This window comes from Cucumis sativus, chromosome 1 (genome assembly GCF_000004075.3).
Source record: "Cucumis sativus cultivar 9930 chromosome 1, Cucumber_9930_V3, whole genome shotgun sequence".
In the NCBI taxonomy this organism is placed as follows: Eukaryota; Viridiplantae; Streptophyta; class Magnoliopsida; order Cucurbitales; family Cucurbitaceae; genus Cucumis; species Cucumis sativus.
In genome coordinates this window covers 23,381,047-23,405,829 of record NC_026655.2, presented here as the reverse complement: position 1 = coordinate 23,405,829, position 24,783 = coordinate 23,381,047, and the positions used below count along the sequence as shown (strand labels likewise).

Below are 24,783 nucleotides of genomic sequence, written 5' to 3'. Positions count from 1 at the left end.
TATATATCGTCTATAAGATATATTTTAAATTTTAAAAAGCTTAAGAGTTTCTAATCTCTACTCAATGTTTTGATCACAATTAATATTTTTAATTTGATTCAATTGATATTCTTTGTCTACATGTGACTTATATTATAATGTTTTAATTATTTAAAAAATAATCACTTAGTTAATTAAACATTGTTTGTCCAAAGAGCTCCTTTGAATACTATATATGTTAGGTATTGAATATATTTGTTGAAATTGTGTGTATATATTCAATAAACAAATTAACTTTGACAAAAGAAAACTTAGAAAAGGAATTTCAAAGCTAGACAAAATTAAACCTCTCAAGTTTCAAGTAATCAACTTTTGAAAACCAAAATTTGAACGTTTTAAAAAAATATTTTAGGTTTGAACGGTGTTGTAATATTTGAACGAAAATTGCTATTAGATGACAAAAACATTTTTAAAAAATAACCCATGACACCTTTTTTTCATATCGTAAATATGACAAATACAACAAGTAATCAGTGTTATCATAGGATTATTGACTTGCTATTTTTACAATTTAGAAAATGCAACGACAAGAGTACTACTATCACAATATTTTAATGTCTTATTTAATTTTCATATTGCATCTTTAATTTATAAGTAAAATTTGTATTAAACCAGATGAAATAAATGACTACAACAAAGTTTTTCTTCTGTTTTACTATGTGATTTTGAGTATAGTTCAATTAATTTATTAATTGTTTTGTAATTCTATGAAAAGGGGTCTGAATACGATAACTAAAAAATTAATTAGAGTAACTACTTGATGGATTGGGTACAAATTAAACCTTCTCTGTAAACATCTAACACACTCTAGTTTACAATTAAGGGGTTTACTTGAGACGATTAGTCACTAAGGTAACACCTAAGTACTAATTCATTTTGTTGTTAATTTTAAAACGAGAAAGGCAACTATGTGACTCCACTAATGTCATGGATACACTCGAAAATAGATTTTTTATAGTAGTAAAAAATGCTACGGAAAGTCGATGAATTTTAATAACATGACCTACAACAGCATCAAAAACGCTATTGAGAGTCTATGAAAGCATTATTTGAAGGCTATCATATATGTGGTATTTGTTGTCGTAGATCTGGTTTCTCTTAGTCAAAATTAAAAGAAGTATATGCACGTATTGCCATTTCCCAATTATACTTCCACTGTATGCTTTGTGCAAATATAATCAACACAAAAAGAAGGGTATATTGAATCCAAAACCACTTTATTTACTGCAAGGCACACACATTGAAAGAAATGACAAAGAAGTATACATAAAGTACGTACTTACATAACCCTTTATTTTGTTACACCAATAGGGTTTTGGGTGGCATATTTGACAAATAAGGATCAAGTTGGATTTAATTTTATCACTAAATATTAGGTCAGCAGTCAACTAGAGGGTAGGTATACTTTGTTCATGCCTAAAGAAATCATGAGGATCAACCTTAGTTTTAACGTATACCAATCTCTTAAAATTGTTCCCAAAATACTTCAATCCCCAGATGCTTGCTTGCTTATAGCTTGTTTTTCCATATTTGTTGTTACTTCCGATATCAAGATCTCTATAATTAGCATATGCAGCCCTTGGTGATTTTGAAACAAAAGGAGCCATGTACTCATAAAGCTCTCGTATCCAACTTATATGTCTATTTTTTGCCTTTAAATTTTGTCCCTTCCAACCTACCATGTACCCAATCTGGTATAAATATCCAGCTCTATGTGAAAATGGAGTTTCTGATTTAGAAATTTGACTCATTCTCGCCCCATAAGGTGCAAAAACAAATTGTGGTCCTTCTATATCACGAGCCTTTAATCTTTGCCATATGCCCTCAATTGCTGCCTTGGGGATGGGCTTCTTGATGTAGTCTGATTTGATTTTTGTGCTATCGAGGGTGGTAGGTGTTCTATTGAGTAAAGGTTCTAATGACTCGATAGTTTGAAATACTCCAGAGGCGATGATGAGGGTTGATTCGACCCATCTCACTTCGAGACAATCTTGTTTTATTAATCCTAATTCAGGAAATTTTGTTGATAAAGTTGCCACAAGTTCATCTACCTTTCCAAGAAATAATGAGTAGAATGTTGCTATTGGGTTCTTTATTGGGTTCTTTATGCCTCCTTGAGTTGAAGTATTTCCACCTACATATATCAAGAAATGAGCTGAAATGAGCTTTCATATCATCCATATTTTTATTGAGGTGAGTTGCTTTGGATGTTGGAAGTCATATTATATTTCATAATTTTATGAACAATTTTGTAATTTTGAGGTAGGAAAGCTTAGAGTTAGTAATAGGATTTAGAAATATGTGATTTATAATAAATGATCCATTATTATCCCTCTTCAAAATCTAAGTAAAATAAAGACGTATAAATATTTGAGACTCACCAATATAAACTTAGCTCAACTGACACTTGTATGTACCTGTAGACAAAAGGTCACAGGTTCAACTCTTTACCCTCAAACTATTAACGAAGATTCTATATAGATTTTTAATGAAGTAGACACCATAATTTCGAACAATGTCTAACAGTGTAGCTCTAAATTTCCAAGCTTTGCTCAATTAAAAGCTTTCCTCTCTAGGATCCCTCTAACCCTTTATCTAATTACTTTTATCAACCTATTAATAAATTATAGTATGTTGTTAGCTCTTTAGGTTCTCCAAGATGGTTTTCCTAAAGTCATTGGCTGACACTTTGTCTCCCTTTCCAAAAGAAAAAAAGAAAACAACTAACTATAACGATATTAATTAACTTTCTTTAAAGTTAAGAAAATATATGTGTATGTATGTGTATATATATTTTTAAACCGAACAAAATAAAACACATCACACAATTTAATTAAATAATGTTGTGTAGTTTAATTCACATTATAATATTAATCTAAGAAACATATTTTCCAAAGAAAATAAAGACAATTAATAGTTAAAAAGAATTAAAAAAATAAAACATGAGCTTTAGAAAAAAAATACCAGTCAAAACGATGCCAAGGAATATATCTTCATGTAATTTGTTAGCCACATATTGCCACTGATGGATCACCTTAACTGCATCATCCTCCAAATTTTTTATAGTAGAGCAAATCGTTACCATGGCCGGAACCGGTACCAGCTTGACCTTCCAGGCCACCACAATTCCAAAGCTCCCCCCGCTGCCGCCTCTAATGGCCCAAAACAAATCCTCTCCCATAGATTCCCTGTCATGAACCATCCCATTTGCATCAACCAAATATGCATCTATCACATTATCAGCAGCAAGTCCATATTTCCTCAGCAGGAATCCATATCCACCGCCGCTGAAATGCCCACCGACGCCAACTGTTGGACAAATACCCGCTGGAAATGCCAAGGTTCGACTTTTTTCACCAATTCTATAGTAAAGTTCGCCTAGAGTTGCACCTGACTCAACCCATGCAGTGTTGTTTACAATGTCAATAGAAATGGATCTGAGTCAAAGTGAACATAGAACTTAATTAGACATGTAATATCTCATTACTTATTGAACAAACTTAAATAAGCATAACTCAGCAGTAGTTGACATACAATACTTCATATCTACACTTATTACACTAACAAAACAAGCAAACAGAGAGGAACAGACTTGAACAAAAGTAAGCATAGTTCAATAGCAATATCGAAATGTATTTCCTCGTACCCCACTTATAATGAAAAAAAAAGTAATAGACATGGTCCCAAATAAAGATAGATTAACGGTAATTGATAGGTACTAGCTCATACTGCCTCTTATTAGACTTGAAAAAAATAAAAAGAAGAAGAGAAAAGAAAGAGAACGACAACGACAACGAACCTGAGATTTATAAGGTCAACGATGATAAATGGGTGATAGGCAACGTAAGAAAGACCCTCGTAGTCATGGCCGCCGCTTCGAGTTCGGATTTGTAAGTCATGGGATTTGGAGCATATGACAGCTGCCTGAATGTGGGAAACATGTGAGGGAGTGATAATAAGGAGTGGCTTTGGGGTTTCAGGCTTTGAGAATCGGAGGTTTCGAATGGAGAAGTTCAAAACAGAAGAATAAGAAGAGTTGATTGGAGTATAAACCACTTTGGAAATGGGATAACTCTTTGAAGAATGCTCTGAAAGACATTGAACAAAGTTTTGATGTTTATGGGGAAATGCTGAAACCCATGAAGGAGATGCAGATAAAACAATAGTGAGTACAAGAAAAAGAGGGATTAATTGGGAAGAAGACTTCATGATTTAGAGTTTAATTTGATGACTGTAATAAAGTTCCCCATTTATATAGTTAAGGAGATCCAAAATATCAACACAACTTACATCATCTCTTCATACACGTCTCCCTACTTCAGCATTTGCCTTTGACCACATTTTGTATGCATTTTCTTAAAATGGATCTGAGGTATGGTTAAATTATTCGTGTTACGGTTACTATCTCGGGCAATTTATAGAGATAATTTGCACTAGATAGCAAAATATTTTAATAAAATTAAGCAATTTATTCTTTTAAATTCCAAAATTACCCTCATTTCTTTTCATTTTCACGCTCGTCCTCCTCGTCTTCTTCTTCACTTTTTGCAACTTGTTGCAAAAATCAAGCTTTCCAATTCAATTTTCACTTTCCTCTTCTCTTTGATTTTCTTTTTTTTCAATTTCAATTTCCAAAATCCCAAATCATATTTCTAAATAGAAACAAAGAGAAAAATGAAGAGAGAGATTGACGACAAAACATGGGAGACTGCAAGTAGAGCGGTGGTGAAGAGGATGGAGGTAACAAGCTAGTAACAATTTTTTTTGTAAGGTAAAATATATCAATTGACGACATATGAAAGAGATGTGAGGTGGGGTTGCAACGTGCATAATAAGAGATGAGTTTTGTATTTTGTTCATTTTTTTTAAAAAAAATTAAACTAAAATTAATAAATTTGTGGGCTGGATTTGCATTGGGCATGAAAAAAATGAACTTATTTACAGAAATTTTATCGGTTTTAATTTATTTAAATGCTTTTAATGTTTAAAAACTCAATCATATAGAAATCACATGATAAAAACTCCTTCAGATTGAGATTGATTACTGATTACATGGTGGAATAGTTGGACTTGTTTATTGAGTTATATGGAAGATATATATGGTTTGAAATGTGGAATTCATCGCAAATAAATATATGATAGCAATTAGATAGCATAATCAATACAAATAGAAATTAGTTGTATTAAAGAATAAAAACTAAGTAGATGACTATCAAAAGACAATCAAATTTAAATAATATAAAAAATTACCATGGCAAAAGAAGTAATCAACCGAACTATGTAATTTTTTAAAAAAAGAGGTAATCAGTTCATAATTAGAAGGTAATCAAATAACTTTCTCGCAAACTCAAATTGAAAAAAAAATTGAAAAATTAGAAGGTAATCAAATAACTTTCTAGCAAACGCAAACTCAAATTGAAGGTAATAAGAAGAAAGTGATCAAAGTGATCAAATAACTATCCCACAAGACTAACTAAAATTGAAAAAAAAAAGGGTAAAAGGTAATCAAATGAAAATGAAAATGAAAAAAATTTAAATAGAAGTTGTGAATCAAAATGTAATTAAATGACTATATCAGAGATCTAACTAAAATTAAAAAATAAAAAATAAAATAAAAGGTAATTATAAGACAATTAATTAAATGACCATCTAAGTATTTTCTTGTTGTAGTCAAACTTCATATAAATGAGAGTGGGATGATCGACAATGTTGTGTAGAATATAAGAAATATATAGTAATCAGAAATTACTTAATAATTGAAAAAAAAAAAGTAAGACAATCAGATGACAATCATAATGCAATAAAAAAAATCCTTACCAATTGACAAAAAAAATTGAAAGGTAATCATATGACAATATTATTGTAATAAAAAGTACTTAATACTTGACAAAACTTGAAAGATATAACGAGATTATTATCATAAACTAATTAGTAATTATAAAAAAAATTAAGGTTATCAAATAACACTTGATATCATTTGCAATTCAATAACAATCAATATTAATTAATTAAATTAAACAACAATAGGATGGTGAATTGATATCATTAACAATGAACATCAAATAACAATTAGATAGTAGTCATACAACAATGAAATAGTAATCGACATCATTGCGATAATTAGTGGTAATTAGATGAAAATCAGATAACAATCAAATGTAGTTCTACATTTTTAACTACGAAGGTATTTTGGTCATTCGAGAGTTTCAATTAGGCTGGACTTGTTAATTTGTCATTTCTACAAATTTTAAAATCTTGGATCATGGACTTAATTTTTATTTATATTTTGTCATAAGTGCAAGTGCCCCATTAATAAACGGTGAGATTTTTAATATATATATATATATATATATATATTATATTTCCAAATATTTTGAGTTGTTTTCTATTTAAAATAGGGGCACCTTGCAAAAATGGTAAAACAAGTTATAATAATTAAGCTCATAGCACACATATTTTATTATTTGCGAAATTGACAAAAACAAAGTCCAGTCTACACATTAAGAAGTAAAATGTCATAAATGTCATCGTTACTAATATATATTTGATACACGTTATACAAATCTAATGCACCTGATACTTCATAATACACTTGATACATTTGATAGATACATTTGATGCACCAACTCTTTGATACACTCGATAACTTTTGATGCACACCTTAAACATCTTGATATACATAATACTCCTTGTTACACTTGTTTCTTCTTGATACCCTTGATATTCCTTAGTACCCCTTAGGCCTTAGTACACTTGATTAGTTTGATAAACTAAATGCTTCACTGATAAGTTTGATAAACTAAATGCTTCACTGATAAGTTTGACACACTTGATGCACTGTTAATAAACTTGTTATGCTTCACTGATACACTTAACAAATTTGATACTCTTTATACATGTATGTGATATGTATTGATACATCTGATGTACTGTAGATATACTTAGTTTTCTTCACTAATACATTCGATTGGTTAAATACGCTTGATATCACTACTACAAAAACAGACTCTCTTGACGTTTTTAAACTGTCAAGAGACGACTCTCTTGACGGTTTTAAAAACGTCGTTGAAGCCAGAGTCAAGAAAGACAAAGTTTTTGACGGTTGATTAAACGTCAAGAATAGTGAACGTTGACGTTTTATAAACGTCAAATATACTTATGTTCATGACATTTTAGAACCGTCAAGACTAGTATTGTTTATGACATTTTAAAGCTGTCAATGATGAACTGGTTTATGACATTTTAAACCCGTCAAGAATTTTAATATTCATGACATTTTAAAACTGTCAAGAATGTAATTGTTCTTGACATTTGTCAACCGTAAAAAATGCAATTGTTCATGACAGTTTAAAACCGTCAAACTTGCAATTGTTCATGACATTTTAAAACCGTCAAACTTGCAATTGTACATGACATTTTAAAACCGTCAAGCATTTTTAAATTTTTTTTTAAAAGGAATTGTAATTGAATTATGCTGTAATGGAAAGAAATATATTCTGATTGTCCTGTAATTGTCCAACAACAGTTTCATAGATATTTGATATTCATCAAATATAGTTTCAAATCTCAAACATATATAAATAAAACCATTCACCATATATATTCAATTCCAAGACTTTACATATACATAATGAAATAGGTTTTACATTAGATTTCATATGGCATTACATTGTCATGAATCCAAATCAACTTAGAAAGTCACAAAACATGCTAGCTATAACAATAATCAAAAGTATATACGAATGAACCCCCCTCCTCCATATGAACAATTCAAAATAATTATCGACTAAAGTTTCTATACATAAAGTTTAAGGTCATAAAAAAGCGGCACAACAACAAATTTCCTACTTCAGAATCACAAAATATTGGTCATAATCATATGTAAGAACCCAAAAAGTCAGCTAACTCAACTCGCACCTCGTCTAGTTCTGCCTGTGAGTATGATCTTCGTGTATCAATCTATAAACATGCAAAATAAATTAAATGAATTAACTGACTATACAAATAAACCAATTAACTCACAAAACCAATAGTTTGATATATAACATACCGCATCGGATATGACAATGCTTCCCCTAATCACAATTTCTCTCAAATACCTCATCACGTAGTATCTACACTCAGTACTCATGACTTGTAGTGGACACTATATAAATTAAAAGCAACAAATTTGAATAACATATGCTTGAAGTCCTACTGATTCACTTCATACACTACTACTATAGACTTGTAAACTTAATTGATATACTTGATAATGATTTACTTACCAATATGCTAATATACTTAATAATAATACACCGAGTTATATCATTCATATACTTAATAATACTACAATAAATTGCATAATATTTGGAAAAAACGTAAATCATGTAGTAAGTATATTAACAAACTAATACACATATAATATAAGTACATCACTACACTGATATACAAAACTGATATAAAATAAAACCAAAACAGAACCAACATATAAAAATAAAATAAAATTATTTGAAATCAGATTCAACTCTAAAATACACATTAAAGAAAATAAAAAAACAATCACAAACGAAGTTAAATTACTTTAATAAAAAACTATTATATTTCATATTGCAATTAATATAACATTTATATTCTAAAATCAAGATTAATACAATTGATATATATAATATTAATACAATTAATTCAACTCCAAAATTCACATCGAACAACGACATAAGAAGTTAAATTTCTTGTATCAACAACCAGTGCGTGAAATTGAATAAAAGGTTTTCAAATTAAAGGTAAATAAAATAAAATCTTCTTTTGTTTTTAATTTTAAAGAAAATGGAAAAACACATAAATAACAAAAATAATAAAGTAATAACAATAAAAATGGTAGGATACACTGTTTTACCACTTTTTATCTATTTCAATCCAATTTTGGACAACCATGAAATTAGATCTCCAAAAGAAGGGTAAAATTGGAATTACAAAATATAAAAACTTGAATTTAATTATTTTTCTATATTTAAAAATGACGTATCTTAAAGACATTTTTACAAAAATACCTAAACTAATTTGCGATCGAGTACAAATTTCATTTAAAATAATTACCCTTTACTAATGAATTTAATTTTATCTAAACGGCATCATTATTTTATTTGATGGCAATGAGGACTAGTGCTTATTTTAATTAGGAATGATAAATTATTAGGTTGATGGTCGTTCACTCAACTTCTATATTGTAACAACAAAAACTAAAAAACAGAAAACAAAAAGGAAATTAAAAAAGAAAACTTGTAGCATAGACCTACTTTTTTCCTTTTTAATCAAAAAGTCACAAGTTGTATCCACCTAGTGGAGATGTCCTGGTGCACTCACAATATCTTTCTCTAAAAAAAATCAAGTCACAAGTTGCTTGAATTCACCCCACCAAGTTGTTGAAATTACCTAACATTTTGAAAATCTTTCTACAAGGAGAATGAACAAAAGTTGTCTCTCTTTTCATTTTAAGATTATGTTTTGATGTGTGAAACCCTTATTCATTGGACCCCATGAACTCTTGGGTCAAGCCTTTGCTGAAGGCTTATTTGGGTATTGGGTTACATATTCTTTGTCTTTTAAGGTCAATTATGTTGTGGAATTAGACATTTAGAAGATGGAGACTTCATTCACAATATATCCCTATAGATTACACAGTTACTTTTCTCATCGTCACCGTCACCGTCATCGTCAACTAATTTTAAGATGATCAAACTCAACCTTTATCTAAAACGTATCAAAGTCTATCAAATATCTAACATGTATGGGATCATTAAAATAAAAAAAAAAACAACCAAGAATAGTGATGAACCCCACTTAAAGACATTGTCTACATTGCCAACTGTGGTTTCGAGAATGAAACTTAATGTCTATCAAGTAGATAGAACAAGGACCCATGTTTCTATATATTATTTGTTCAAGTTTTGACTATGATGTGTTTATTTAATCAGACGTTCCATTTGGAAATATTACGTTTTTAGTCTTCAAGTTTTAAAAAATGTGTTTGGATCTTGAGTTTTAAAAATGTACCTTTTTGTTCCATATGTTTATAAGAATTGACCGGCCATTCGATCTCCAAACTTTCACAGTGTATCTTTTGAAGTTTTTGAGTTTGCAAAAATAAGTTTAAATCACCCCTCATGTAATTTTATAATTTTATTTTAGGAAAATTGCATCATATGACAAAATTATAATTTAGAAAAAATAACTCATAGTACCTCTTTTTTGCATATTGTGTATATGATAAATATGACAAGTAATTAGTGATATCAGACAACTATCAAACGGCTATCAGACAACTATCAAAAGACTATCAAAGGGCTATCGCTTTCGAATTTGATACTCTTACAATTTAGAAAATACAGTGACATGAATCCTATTATCATAAATTTTTTTGCTATTTTTGCAAGCGCCCCTTTGTTTTAGGGGAATTGTAAAAAATATAGCAAATTTTACAAAATATTTACAATATATAACAAAATTTCAAATTCTATAAATAATTACTACAAGAAATTGGGAGTTTTTCGCCGCAGAAAAAATCGTCGGAAAACATGACATCGGTAGAAGCTGTTGTTTTTCGATGCATCTTGGTGCATGTCGGGAGAAGGTATTTCCTCCAATGCAGACACATTAGCGCCAAAACTGACCGTAATGGTTTAGGTTTCCTCCGACGCAGTGCGAGGTACATCGAAAAATGGACCCCTATTCTCGACGTGGAAAGTGTAGCGTCGAAAGAGGGTGGACAATTGATTGTACCATTTGGCCTTCCTCCGATGTGGTGCTAGGTGCATCGAGAAAATGTGCACCTATTCCCGACGTCTACAGTGTTGCGTCGGAGGAATGATAAATCATTAATTGTACGTTAAGCCTTCCTCCGACGTGGTGTCAGCAACGTTTGGAATAGGGTTTAGGGATTTCTGGCGTGTCACTAATCGAGTCGGGAATAGGGATCCATTTCCTGATGTTTTCGTTGTGCTTCGGGAATTCACTGTCTTTTTTAACTCCATTCTTTACATAATGGAAACAGAAAAGAGAAAGAAAATCGAGAGAGGGAGATCGAGAAGAAGAGGGCATTCGTCGTCGTTGTCCTTGTCCAACCATTCGTCGTCGTCTTTATCGTCACTCTTCATTCCGATAAGTGATTTAGTTTAGTTATTGTTTAGGTTTAGTATTTAGATTTCAAATTAGTTTTAGGTTTTAGATTTCAAATTTGTTTTAGCTTTTAGGTTTTAGATTTCAAATTAGTTTTAGTATTTAGATTTTGAATTAGTTGTAGGTTTTAGTATTGTATTTGAATTTGAAGTGTTGTTAGGATCTTTGAATTAGTTTGTAGGTTTTAGGAATTTGAATTTGAAGTGTTGAAGTTGAGATTGAAGTTGAGATTGAAATTGAGATTGAAGTGTTGAACTTGAGATGGAAGGTATTATTTTTTAAAAAAATAGAGGAATTCCCGACGCACTCGTCGGAAGTTCCTACACATTTGCATCGAGAGTTCCTAAGAATTCCCGACGCACTTCAATTAGTTTTCATATTCTTTAAGAAAAATTCAAAACACAAAATAAAATGAAAAGTTACACCAAATAGCACAAATTTGAAAATAAATAAAATTTGTAGTACATGAGAAGACAATATTTACAAAAATGACAACTTTTGATCAATCATATGGTAAATTTATTTAAAATATCAATTTTGCCATTTAGTTTCTTTCTCCCTAATTTCCCTTCTTCTTATGTTATCAACGATAACTTCTATGAATCATCACGCTATCAGTGATGACTTCTATCAATGACATCATGTTAAATATGTCAATATTTGTTTCATTAATTATCTATCACTAATAGCTTGAATTTTAAATTTCTAAATAATATAAATGTTGATAGTATAACCTGAAATCAATAATTTATTTTAACAAAAATTACAACTATATGAATTTCAATTATAATATCAACGATAGAAGCTATCATATAGGATATTATCAGAGATTCAAAGCTATTACCAATAGCATGTTAATCTTATCTCTTTTCTTTGTTCATTTATACTAAAAAAAATGATCATACTACCATTTTATAGTAACATTACCTTGACATTATCGATACATACATAATAGCGTTTTCGGAATATCACTTACATATGCTATTGGTGATATCATTCTATTATTGCTATTATTGATAGCCTAATTTTAAACTTCATCGAATCACAATTGATATGTTTACCAAAGAGATATTGTAACACTTCAATTGATTTTGTTTGCGGTAAATTATGTGTTCGTGTGTATATTTAAAATTATGGAATGTTAGAAAAAAGTTATATTTATTTGGAGTAATATAAATAATAAGGATGTTTGTTTGTCACGTGATTACCATATAATTTTTATTTGAATACCAATGTAAATTTTATTATGTAAGAAAAATAAAATTGAGCCTCACAACTTGTTTTCTTCGAGAAAAAAATCTTTTAAACATGTGATCCGTGAGGAATTCAAACCTTTTACCTACCGGTTGAGGATAAAGATTTATGCTCAAGTTTCTTTTCAAAACTATATAATTTCACAATATGTTTTATGCAAATATAACACACAAATAAGAGTATATTAGATCCAAAAGTACTTTCATTCACTGCAACGCACACACATAAAAGGAAGTGAGAAAGAAGTATACATCTAAAGTATACACAAAACAACCCTTTATTATTTTGCTACACCAATAGGGTTTTATTGTGTATAATTTGAAAATGCTTGAAACCTAATATCAAGTGGTTTTGCACTGAGTCTTACGTGCATATTAGAGGGTGGGTATACTTTGTTCATGCCTAAAAAAATCATAAGGATCAACCTTAGTTTTAACATATACCAATCTATCAAAATTGTCCCCAAAATACTTCATCCCCCAAATGCTTGCTCGTTTATAGCTTGTTTTTCCATATTTGTTGTTACTTCCAATATCAAGATCTCTATAATTAGTATATGCAGCCCTCGGTGATTTTGAAACAAAAGGAGCCATGTACTCATAAATCTCTCGTATCCAACTTATGTGTGTTTTCTTTGCCTTCAAACTTTGGTCCTTCCACCCTACAACGTAAGCAATCTTGAATAGATATCCAGCCCTATGTGGAAACGGTGTTTCTGACTCAGAAATTTGACTCATTCTCCCTCCATAAGGAACAAATATGACTTGAGATGTTTCTATATCTTGAGCCTTTAATCTTTGCCATATGCCCTCGATTGTAGCCTCAGAAATGGGTTCCTTGACATAGTCGGATTTGATTTTTGTGCTATCGAGATAGGTGGGTGTTCTATTGAGTAAAGGTTCTAATGACTCGATTGGTTGAACCCCAATGGGAATAATGAGGGTTGATTCGACCCAACTCGCTTCGACACAATCTTGTTTTATTAAACCTAACTCAGGGAAAGTGGTTGATAAAGTTGCCATAAATTCATCTACCCTTCCAAGAAATAATGAGAAGAATCTAGCCGTTGGATTAGTTATGCCTGCTTGAGTTGAAGCATTACCACCTACACATATTATCAAAAATTTGATTCAAATCATTCCATATTTCTACATGGGAGAGGAAATTTTTTTTTAAAAAAAATTAACCTCTTTAGTTGCTTACTTTGAGGGGAGTTTGTTTTTGAAGTTGAATTTTTATTTTATTTCATTTTATGAACAAGTTCATCATTTGAATGTAGAAAATTTTAGGAATATTGGTAATTAGATTTGGAGTTATATATTTAATGTAAAGTGTCAATTACCATTTTTCTTTAAAATTTGGAGTTATATATATCTCAAATATTGATCCACTAAAAACCAATTGATAAATGATAAGATTAATACCTCATGCTATCAACACTTCATGGCAAAAATTGTGTAGTGGGTTTTTGTTCTTTAATAGGTTTTTAATAGATTTTGGGAGTGTAAAATATCTTTTTTTCATATTATATAATTCTTAAACAAAATCATGGTAGAACCCTCGAAGAAAACCTCAGTTAATATTCTTTAGCTAAAATATTTCTGTTTATTTGAACTTTCCCCTATATATATATATAACATATTTTCTTCCCTCCACAACTTCACTTTTCTCTCAATCTAGAACATATCTCAAAGTTTCAAACTCTAATATACATATATTTTTTCTTAAAACATAACAATAAATATATATATATATAGATGCAGGCTGTACTCATTAATTTAAATATATCTTATCGTGTGGTTTAATTCACCTATTATAATATTAGTTTTAACATATTTTCCACATAACATAACGAAACAAACAATAATTAAAAACTGGACCATAATGTTTAGAAGGAACATACCAGTCAAAATGATGCCAAGGTATACATTTTCATCTAATTTGTTGCCCACATATTGCCAACGATGGATCAGCCTAATTGTATCTTCCTCCAAATTTCTGTCTGTTGATCAAATCGTCACCGTTGGCGGAACCCGAACCAGCTTGATCTTCCATGCCACCACAATTCCGAAGCTCCCTCCGCCGCCGCCTCTAATGGCCCAAAACAAATCCTCTCCCATTGATTCTCTATCAAGAACCTTCCCATGAGCATCGACCAAATAAGCATCTATGACATTATCAGCAGCAAGACCAAATTTCCTCAGCATCAATCCATATCCACCGCCACTGAAGTGCCCACCGATTCCGACCGTCGGGCAAACGCCTGCTGGAAACGCCAAGGTTCGACTTTTCTCACCAATTTTATAGTAAAGTTCACCTAGTGTTGCACCTGACTCAACCCAAGCAGTGTTGTTTTCAACGTCAACCTTAACGGATCTAAGTCAAAGTGAACATAGAACTTAATTACCATAATTGACATGTACTGCTCACACCCACACTTGATAAAAAAACACAAGAATCGATAACAAATCAAAAGCCAAAGTGAGCATATAGTTTATCTATAATAATTGGCATCTACTACCCTTATTATACAGTAAAAAACTGTAGCAGTACCCCTATACACCACTAATTATTATAAACAAGAAAAAACAAAAAGAGACGGATGGTGGAGCAAATAGAAATAGTTTATGATATGTACTACTTAATACAATCATTTATTATACTAAAATACAAACAAATAAACAGTAACTGCAGACCTGAGATTTATTAAGTCAACGACAATAAATGGGCGATAGGCAACGTAAGAAAGACCCTCGAAGTCATGGCCACCACTACGAGTTCGGATTTGTAAGCCATGAGACTTGGAGCATATCACGGCTGCTTGAATATGAGAAATATGTGAGGGAGTGATAATAAGGAGTGGCTTTGGGGTTTCAGGCTTTGAAAATAGGAGGTTTCGAATGGAGAAGTCCAAAACAGAAGAATAAGAAGAGTTGATTGGCGTATAAACTACTTTTGAAATGGGATAACTCTTTGAAGAATGCTCTGAGAGACAATGAAGAAAGTTTTGATATTTTTGGGGAGATGCTGAAGCACATAATGAAGCTGGAGAAACAACGATAATAAAGATAAGAGAAAGAGGGATTAACGTTGAAGAGAACTTCATGGCTTTGGGTATGATGATTTTGATTCTAAAGTTCCATTATTTATATTGTTAAGAAGATGAAAATAAACATCACAACTTACATCATTGTTTGACCTCATTTTTACTTTATTTTCCTTTGTTCAAATTTTATGTTCATTTTAATTTATTAAAAAACGACCAGAGGATTCGTTAATTTAATTATTGTTTTACATATATGTATTGAAAATGTGATCATTGTTCTACATCGGTTTTCATAGCTATGAAAACTCTTTTATAGCAATTTTACAATGCTATTAAAAATGCTATTTGTGAAAAACTCTTACTAAAACCGTTCTCTTATTGTAAAATAGCTAAATCTGTTAGTTTTAATTTCTTGTCTAACTAGAGTTTAACTAAGGGACATAGGGAAGTCTATAAATACCCTGTACCACTTTGATATTTCATGCACAACAAAAAATGAAAAGAAATAATACCTTGCTCCCAAGGTACAGTGGACGTAGGCATTTGCCGAACCACTTTAAAACGTTGTGCATTCATCTTTCTCTTCTTACTCTCTTCATCTTTCTCTTCTTACTCTCTTCATCTCACCATCATCTTCAAGAAACAGTAGAGAAGAAAACCAGAAATACAGAAAGAAAGAAAGATGAAGAAAGATTCAAGAGAGCTCCTTTAATCTTTTGTAATCAAAGATCTACACGCAAAGTGAAAGGAAGGAAAAAGTAAAACACAAGTAAGGACAAAGAGAGTACTATTACATGCAATTAGGTGGCTTCATTGTGTCCATGCAAGTGGCAACCCCTTCAAATTAGTATCAGAGCCTGTAGAAAGATTCAAAGAAGCTCCAAGAATCACATTCTTGATTTCAAGAAACTCAAAGATGGCATTAGCAAGGTATGATATTGAGAAGTTTGATGGTAATGGAGATTTTACATTATGGAAAGCTAAGATCAAAGCCATAGTTGGCTAGCAAAGGCAATGAAAGCCCTCATGGATCCAGAAAAGTTACCTAAAACAATGACTCAAGAAGAGAAAGAAACTATGGAGAATGCAGCCTATGGTGCCATAGTTTTAAACTTAAGTGACAATGTTCTTAGGGAGGTCATTGGTGAAGAAACAACTTATGGAATGTGGACAAAGTTGAATGAAATCTACAAGTCCAAAGATCTACCTAACCGTGCATATGTAAGGGAGACGTTCTTTACCTTCAAGATGGATGGCAACAAATATTTGACAAAAGATCTTGGAGAATTCAAGAAGCTGTCTTCAAATTTCAAAGAATTGGGAGACAAGATTGGTGATGAAAATGAATCATTTATTCTACTCAACTCACTTCTAGAAGCATACAAAGAAATAAAGATGACTCTCAAATATGGAAGACAAAAAATCATCACGGATAATGTTATTTCAGCAATAAAAACCAGAGAATTGGAACTTAATTCACAGAAAGGAGATCAAGCAAATGGTGAAGGTTTGTTCTTAAGAGGGAAGAACAAAAGCAACTCAAAAGAACACAAGAATCAGAAAAATAAATCAAAGTTTGAATGCACATTTTGCCACAAGAAGGGACATCTCAGACAAGATTGTTTCTTCCTTAAGAAAAAGCAAAATCAAAAGAAACAAAAAGAAAAACAATAAGAAGAACCTAAGGCAGAAGCATCAGTAGTAGAACAAACCCCCTTTGTGTATTCAGATGCCTTAACTATCTCATAAAATTCAATTCAAATAGAAGATAATAAAGATATTCATGATTGGGTACTTGATTCAGGGTGTTCATTCCATATGACACCATTAAAGGGATAGTTTACAACATACAAAGTGTGGAATGGAGGCCCAATATACATGGAAAATGACAATGCGTGCAAGCTAAGATAATAGGCATTGGATATGTTACACTTAAGTTCAAAGATGGGACAACAACACTTCTTAGGAATGTGAGTCATGTTCCATCCTTGAAAAGAAACCTAATTTTCCTTGGTATGCTAGACTCCATAAGTTGTGAATACAATGGCTCATCCGGAAGGTTTGAAATATTAAAAGACTCCAAGATTGTTCTTGTCGGTTTAAGAATCAATGAGCTCTTTCTCATCAAAGAAATGTCCATGAACCATGCTGCCCTAACTGTTTTTAATGATATGCTAACTGAAGGGGATTTGTGGAATAGAAGACTTTCCCATATAAGTGGAAAGAGATTGAAACTCTTGTTAGAACAAGGGATTCTTCCTAAAGGAGTGACTGAAAAGCTATCTTTCTGTGAGCATTGTGGTAGTTGGCAAGTCTACAAGACAAAGTTTTCAAAAGGCTTATCACATCACACCAAAGCTATCATAGACTACATTCATTTCGATCTATGGGAACCCTCACAAATACCATCTTTAAATAATTTCAAGTATTTTCTAACCTTTACCGATGAGACACAGGACTGTTAGATATATCCCTCAACAAAATGGTGTTACTGAAAGGTTAAATAGAACCATAATGGATAGGGTTAGATGTCAAATGTCTAATGGTTTAATTTCAAAAAAAAAAAAAATTGGGTAGAAGTTGTTTCTTATATTGTTTACACCCTTAATAGGTGCCCTTATCACTCTATAAACTCTCTAACACATGAATCAACCACAAGGTTACATTGAAAAAGGTAAAGAAGATCAGGTATGTTCTCTTAAAAAAATCATCTATGGTCTAAAAAAATCACCAAGATGTTGGCACAAAAGGTTTGATGATTTCATCTCTAAACTTGGTTTTAATAAAAGTTCCTATGACAACTGTGCATTTATAAATTCAAATTCTTATTCCTCAAAGGTTTACTTACTCTTGTATGTAGATGATATGTTGTTTACAGAAAAATCAAAATTTGATATTAAAAGAGTAAAAACAGTCTTGAAGGAAGAATTTGATATGAAGAAACTTGGAGAATCTAAGAGAACTCTAAGCATTGACATCACAAGAGAAAGAACAAAGAGGCTTCTAACAATTGACCAAAGTAACTAGTGTTATAAGGTACTTAAAAGATTTAATATGTTAGATGTTAAGCAAGTGGTAATTCCTCTTGCACAACACTTCAAACTGTCAACTGCTAATTGTCCAAACCCAGAAGATCTCAATCATGTTAAATATATGGCAAACATTCCTTACTCATAAGTGATAGGGAGCATAATGTACCTAGTGATTTCTACTAGCCCTGATTTATCTTACTCTTCTAGTTTTTAATTAGCAGGTACAAGGCTAACTCAGGCAAAAGGCATTGGGAAGCATCCAAATGGGTCCTTAGGTACCTAAAGGGATCTATGAATGCTCAACTAATCTATAAAATATGTCCTAAAGATCTGTTTGAGCTTTATGATTTTGTAGATTCTGATTATGCAGGAAATTTGGACAAGAGAAGGTCACTAACGGATATTGTTTCTTAATTGGAGGGAACCTACTGAGCTAGAAAGCTTCATTACAACCTGTGGTGGTCCTATCATCTACTGAAGCTGAATATATAGTTCTTTCAGAAGCTATCAAGGGAACTATTTGGCTGAAGGGACTACTGAAGAACTTTAGCTTATCACAAAAATTTGTAACGATCTAGTGTGATAACCAAAGCACCATTCATCTGTCCAAGAACCAACAATATCATAGTAGAACAAAGCACATAGATACTAAATTTCACTTCATCATAGAACAAATTGAAAAACAGGAAGTAGAAGTGCTCAAGGTTCATACCAATGAAAACGTAGCTGATATGTTAACAAAGGTAGTCACTTAAACAAAGTTTCTCAAGTGTCTTCAAACAAGTGGGTTCCTGGAACCTGAGAAAGAGTGACTGCATCAAATGCTTTGGGAGTCAAGACATACACAAATTTTTTATTTTATATCTTTTAAGGTGGAGATTTGTGGAAAACTCTTACTAAAACAATTATCTCTTATTGCAAATGACATATAGCTAAATCTGTTAGCTTTAACTTCTTGTCTAACTAGAGTTTAACTAAGGGAAGTCTATAAATACCCTGTACCACTTTAATATTTCATACACAACAAAAACTAAAAAGAAATAATGCATTGCTCCCAAGGCACAGTGGACGTAGGCATTTGCCGAAACAGTAGAGAAAAAAACCAGAAATACAAAAAGAAAGAAAGATGAAGAAAGATTCAAGAGAGTTCTTTTAAGTTTTTGTAATCAAAGATCTACACGCAAAGTGAAAGGAATGAAAAAGTAAAACACAAGTAAGGACAAAAAGAGTACTATTACAAGCAATTAGGTGGCTTCCTTGTTTCCATACAAGTGGCAACCCCTTCACTATTGGATGTCCATTATTGTGTTTTCTTTTTGCAGACTTTCTACAACATGTTGTTTAATGCTATGAAAAGTTTTCACATAAGTATTTTTGAGCCATTGGAAATGGTTTTTTGTAGCACTTGTGATAGTGGTAAAAAGTGTTATGGAAAGTCTAAGATATAGTGTTTTTTTTAAGACTACCATAAACGATATTTGTTGTAGCGATTTACTTCTTGACATTCAATTTAAAGTTTAACGGTAAAAGTTGAAATAAAAGTATACAAGTTTTAGAAAAACGATGATCTTATATAAAATAAAATAAAATTATTGTTAAACTTACGCTCTAATATTGAAAAATTAATTAACTTATTTACAAATATAATAAAATAACATTGTCTATCGATGATAGACAAAGATAGATAATAGTTGGTATCTACCAACTTCAATGATGGACATGTATAGATGTCTAGATATCAGTGTCTATCACTAATAGATGTTGACATACTATGCTATATATGATAAAAATATTTTTAACAATTTTATAACAAAAAACAGTTACCTTTATTGGAAAGCAAAAGGGTTATTAATTACTTTAAGTATATTTAATTTTTACAAAAATGATATCTATTAAATAAAAAACTCGTTTGTCAACAAGATTTTTGTTCAACTAGCTTATGTGAGGACCCAAGGGTCGAGTCTTATTTAATGTTATGTCCTATCTTTTTAACGATGAAGACCAACCATCAAATTTTGATTTCTAGAACTCTTCTAAGTCGGGTTTTTATGTATGAATTTCCTTAAGTGATACATCGTTATTTTGAGCTTATCACAGTAACAAAAAAAGTCGCACATTTTAAATACTTCACCGTTAAATTGTTATGAAATTGTTGACTAAATTGCAATTTTAATACCTATAGTTTGATTAATTTGATCTTTAATCTATGGGTGAGTAGAGATATATTCAACATCAACCTCAAGCTACATCCCTTAGCGAATTATCCACAAAAATGCAAATAGACCACTTGACCAATTCCTTAGGAAAAAACTGTACCATTTACCAAATATTATTAACAAGTGTACTCTTTAAGAAAATCTAATTAAAATACATAATTCTTTCAATTCTTAATTAAAAAGTCTGTATTAATTTGACCATTTCTAATGCATTTGCTTGTTCAACTAAACAAATAGAAGACATAACTTTCTTCAATTAAAATAGCAAACCTTTTGTTTAAGTTTTTTTTCGAAACAATGATATTATATTAAAGAATTTGTGTTGTGAGTTGTTATGACTGCTATTGTTATTAATAAAGAGATAGGTGTGTGAACTAAGAAAGCTGAAGGATAAGTTATAATACTTTAATTAAATTTCAAATGTTTGACATTAACTTAAGCATGGATTATTCAAATCATAAACATTTCATTCCTATATATAAATCAAATGCTCACATCTTTCCGTACCACGAATTACGTAGTAGGAGTCAATCTACGCAAGAAATATATTACCTTATAACTATGCACTTGCTTAACGATAAATTTATAATTTGAAAAATTGATTGAGGAAATTTTATACACACTGCCACTAATACTTAAGTTAGTTTAGAGGTGTTTTAGGATATAACAATAGCTTAGAGATTAGTAAATCCCTAAACCCTAAACCATTTTTATATGATATACACGTGAGTTAACCCTCTTCATATATATAATATGATATACATATAAATGAGTTACTATCAAAGCTGTCACCTTATTTAATTTTATAATAACAATTTTGCCTTTTTTCTTTGTGGGGTGACAGGTTGATTCACATCATGCATTTTAAATACAACTTTATTAGTAGCATATATTGTTGTAATAGTAGTATATTAAACTCATAAAAGTTCATTTCAACTATAAAATAGATGTATATGATAGTCATGTATTGCATCATTACACATTAAATTCTTAATATTTGGGGATCGAAATCAAGAGTGCATACTTCCTATCAATTTGATTTATTCACCTTCGAACATAAAAAATAAATGTAGAATATAATATATTCTATTAGTGTGTATTAAATTATGTATGCTTAATTAAGCTGGAAGCATATGAAGGGAGATTGTGTATGCTTAATCTCGAAGCATACTATATATTTATTTAGTTATTTATCTATCTTGGATAGTGATAGAAGAGGCCTCTTCATATTCTTTTATTGGAGGAATTTGAATAGTCCTCAACTAGGTCTATTGTGTAGGAAAACTTTAAGATATTTTAAAATTATTTATATGTGTACTCAACTTGGTTTATTTTAAACCCATATCACTCTCCTTTCTATAAGTCTTTGGATTTCGACCCTTCAAACAAAACAAAACAAATAAAAAGTCTTTGATTTTGCACATTAAAAAAAAAGGAAAAGAAGATAAAAAGATTATGGAAATGAATTAATTTATAGAAGATTAATCACACAAATAATCAAATATCCATCAAAAGTTTATTAAAAGATCATATTCAATAAAAAAAATCAAATAAATTGTATTAGGTGTTGAATATACATAAGGTTTGATTAAAAAGTAAGACTTATAAGTTTATTGAAATGATAGGGATAGAATTACTTAAAATAAATAATTATTCTATAAGAATAAGCAAAACTTAAAAAGTTCGGATTCTATTATTATTAAAAGACACTACAAAACTCCTATAAACTTCTATTAGTGAATTACTCATAGATTAATTTAATTTAAAATTTTGCTATATTAAGTAAATATTTTAGTTCATTTGGTCATATTTGAATATGTCGTTTGTTTTTTCTTTTAATAGTCGGGTTTTCTCAAATTTTGTTTTTCTATATAATCTGACAGATTTCATCACCTAAATCCAAATGAAAATTTAACTGGAACACTCTACAAGAACTAATCTTAGTGGTAAATCTAATCAAACACAAGAAGGAGCACGAATAATTTCTCAAGAAAATAGTTTTCATTCCCAAGGTAATAGATTCAGCGTACGTGGGTTGGGGGTTGTATAGTTTCAATTGCAAAATAAATTTGCAAGAAAAGTAAATGGGTTGAATTCAATAAACAAATTAAAACAACCTAGCCTGGGTCGAAAAACATATTTTTCTTATTCGAAGTAGACGTAGTTCATTGAACTATCACTATCCACCTCGATTTATCATTTACATCTAATCAACTTATTGGTGATTGAAGCTAACCAAATTGTTCGTAGCTTCCTAATTACTCAAATTCAATAGGATGAAAGCATACACAAATGAATTTTTATAATCGCATTCGGTTAACTTAAAAATTCTTAGGTGGAATGATCAGTTTTCAAGCATTCTAATTCAACCTTCTATAAGTACAATTCCATGTAGGTTTGTTAGAGCAACGCTCATCTAATTAGATTAATAAGCTAAATAACAAGCTAACTTAAACTATTAGCTGTTTTAGTATGGGAAGACATTCAAGCTATAACTGGTCTATGGGCAAGTCGTTCTTCACTTTTCAAAAATTACCCGCCCAGTTCTATTGCTTTAAATTTACATGCTTTCGTTTCGGGATAATCGGGCTGCTCTCTAGCCTTTCTACTCCCCCGCTTCTTGTAATCACCTTTTATTATTAATGAAGTGGGTTGTTGTTGATGCATTGATATGTCCCCATGTGGAGATATCCTTGCATCAGCTATCCCAAAGTATCCTTATAAGAAAAAACTTAAACTATTGTTTCTTACTTAGCTTAAATGTACGATGGAATGTCATGAATCATAGATTTTTAAAGAAAGTGAAAGTCATACAATCCTAACGAGGGTGAAAATATGACAATGATTCATTGAAAAATAGAATTAAAACAAACGATATAAAAGAGACTAGTTCAATCCTGCTACAAATGAAATAGAGAAGAAATCCTAGAGACCCAATCTAAAAACGAGTAACTTAGTAGATTCTCAACATGTGGAGCAATTGGAAAATGTTCAAATGCATAAAAATACCTAAAGAACAGTAGAAAGTAGCAGAGAATTGCAAGTTGGAGTGGTTGAGATCCGACAAATTTTGACCCTGGTGGAAGAAGAGAATATAAATAAAAAATGAACATGAAGCGGTGCAGATGAAAATTGACATACATATCAAGTTCATATCATCTTGGCTCTATGTGATTTTCTCAACAATTAAGGCTTTTTCCTTACAGAGCTGTAAGACGCAATGGTGCTATAGGATAGAGACCTATTTGGCAACTTTTATCCACCTTTATTCGAGTTGATGCAACTTTGACTTCGTTTTGTTTAATTAAGCTCCATATCGATATTAACACCACATTCTATCTTTAAATTGCTTATAACACCTATAAAGTACTCAAATAATAACGTAAAATCATGGAAGGATTCTAAATTAACCACAATTAGATGACACATTTTTCGGTGCTATCAAAGATTCTCAACTTAATCCTTGATCGTTCCAAGCAAGATACAGTAAACCACACAGTCACACAAATTAGTTTGCTACATTGCAATATTGATGATTTCTGATCATGCCTTAACAATCAATAAGAACCCATCATACGATCCTCAATGTAATCCAATCAATTGATGCACATTTTAAATTCTTTCTTCAGATCTATTTATGATTAACAAGTCAAAAGATTTTACAGTTAAAGCCCTCACAAAACCTTGAATAGATGTAAAAGACTTTCAACTTGTCTTTTCCCTATAGGAATAAATCATGACGTTACAATGATAAAAAATTGGTTAGAGGACATAAACCAACAAGAAATTCTCAAAAACTTGAGAGCTAAAAACATGCAATGGCTGCAGAAAATCATAGATATAAAAAAACTTAGGAAAGGCTCTTTTATAAATTCGTTATGACACCACAATGTCAGTGATACCACCACGACGTCAACAGAAGTCCGCACGGGAGTCCACTTCGCCAATGAAAGCACAACTCTTTTATAAAATTGTTAACTCATTCCTTTCTTATAATCTGAGGCTATGCAAGGCGGAGACACCTCTTTTCCCTCGTGATTGT

General features: G+C 30.9%; 1 protein-coding gene, 1 long non-coding RNA gene and 1 pseudogene across 2 annotated transcripts; all 3 read right to left on the bottom strand.

The window, feature by feature from the left end:
- Positions 1–1,235: 1,235 nt before the first annotated feature.
- Positions 1,236–4,314, bottom strand: LOC101217413 (berberine bridge enzyme-like 18). Its single transcript, XM_011660896.2, has 3 exons — positions 3,839–4,314; positions 3,004–3,476; positions 1,236–2,173 (listed from the first exon to the last, which is right to left on the bottom strand). The coding sequence occupies exons 1-3, from the start codon at positions 4,246–4,248 to the stop codon at positions 1,428–1,430; spliced, it is 1,629 nt and encodes a 542-aa protein (XP_011659198.2). The 5' UTR covers positions 4,249–4,314; the 3' UTR covers positions 1,236–1,427.
- A 3,324-nt stretch (positions 4,315–7,638) lies between these two features.
- Positions 7,639–8,120, bottom strand: LOC116401822. The gene is made up of 2 exons (XR_004214224.1): positions 8,090–8,120; positions 7,639–7,998 (listed from the first exon to the last, which is right to left on the bottom strand). It is a non-coding gene; the product is annotated as an uncharacterized LOC116401822 (long non-coding RNA).
- Positions 8,121–12,629: 4,509 nt separating this feature from the next.
- Positions 12,630–15,562, bottom strand: LOC101217179 (annotated as a pseudogene).
- Positions 15,563–24,783: the final 9,221 nt, after the last annotated feature.

Bases quoted from the DNA above. Each gene is read 5' to 3' on its own strand.
- LOC101217413 (XM_011660896.2), bottom strand. From the start codon at position 4,248: ATGAAGTCTTCTTCCCAATTAATCCCTCTTTTTCTTGTACTCACTATT. The intron at 3,477-3,838 runs GTTCGTTGTCGT...ACTTTGACTCAG, and splicing joins GTTGACCTTATAAATCTCAG to ATCCATTTCTATTGACATTG. The intron at 2,174-3,003 runs GTATTTTTTTTC...TGATATATGTAG, and splicing joins CCTTGGCATCGTTTTGACTG to GTGGAAATACTTCAACTCAA.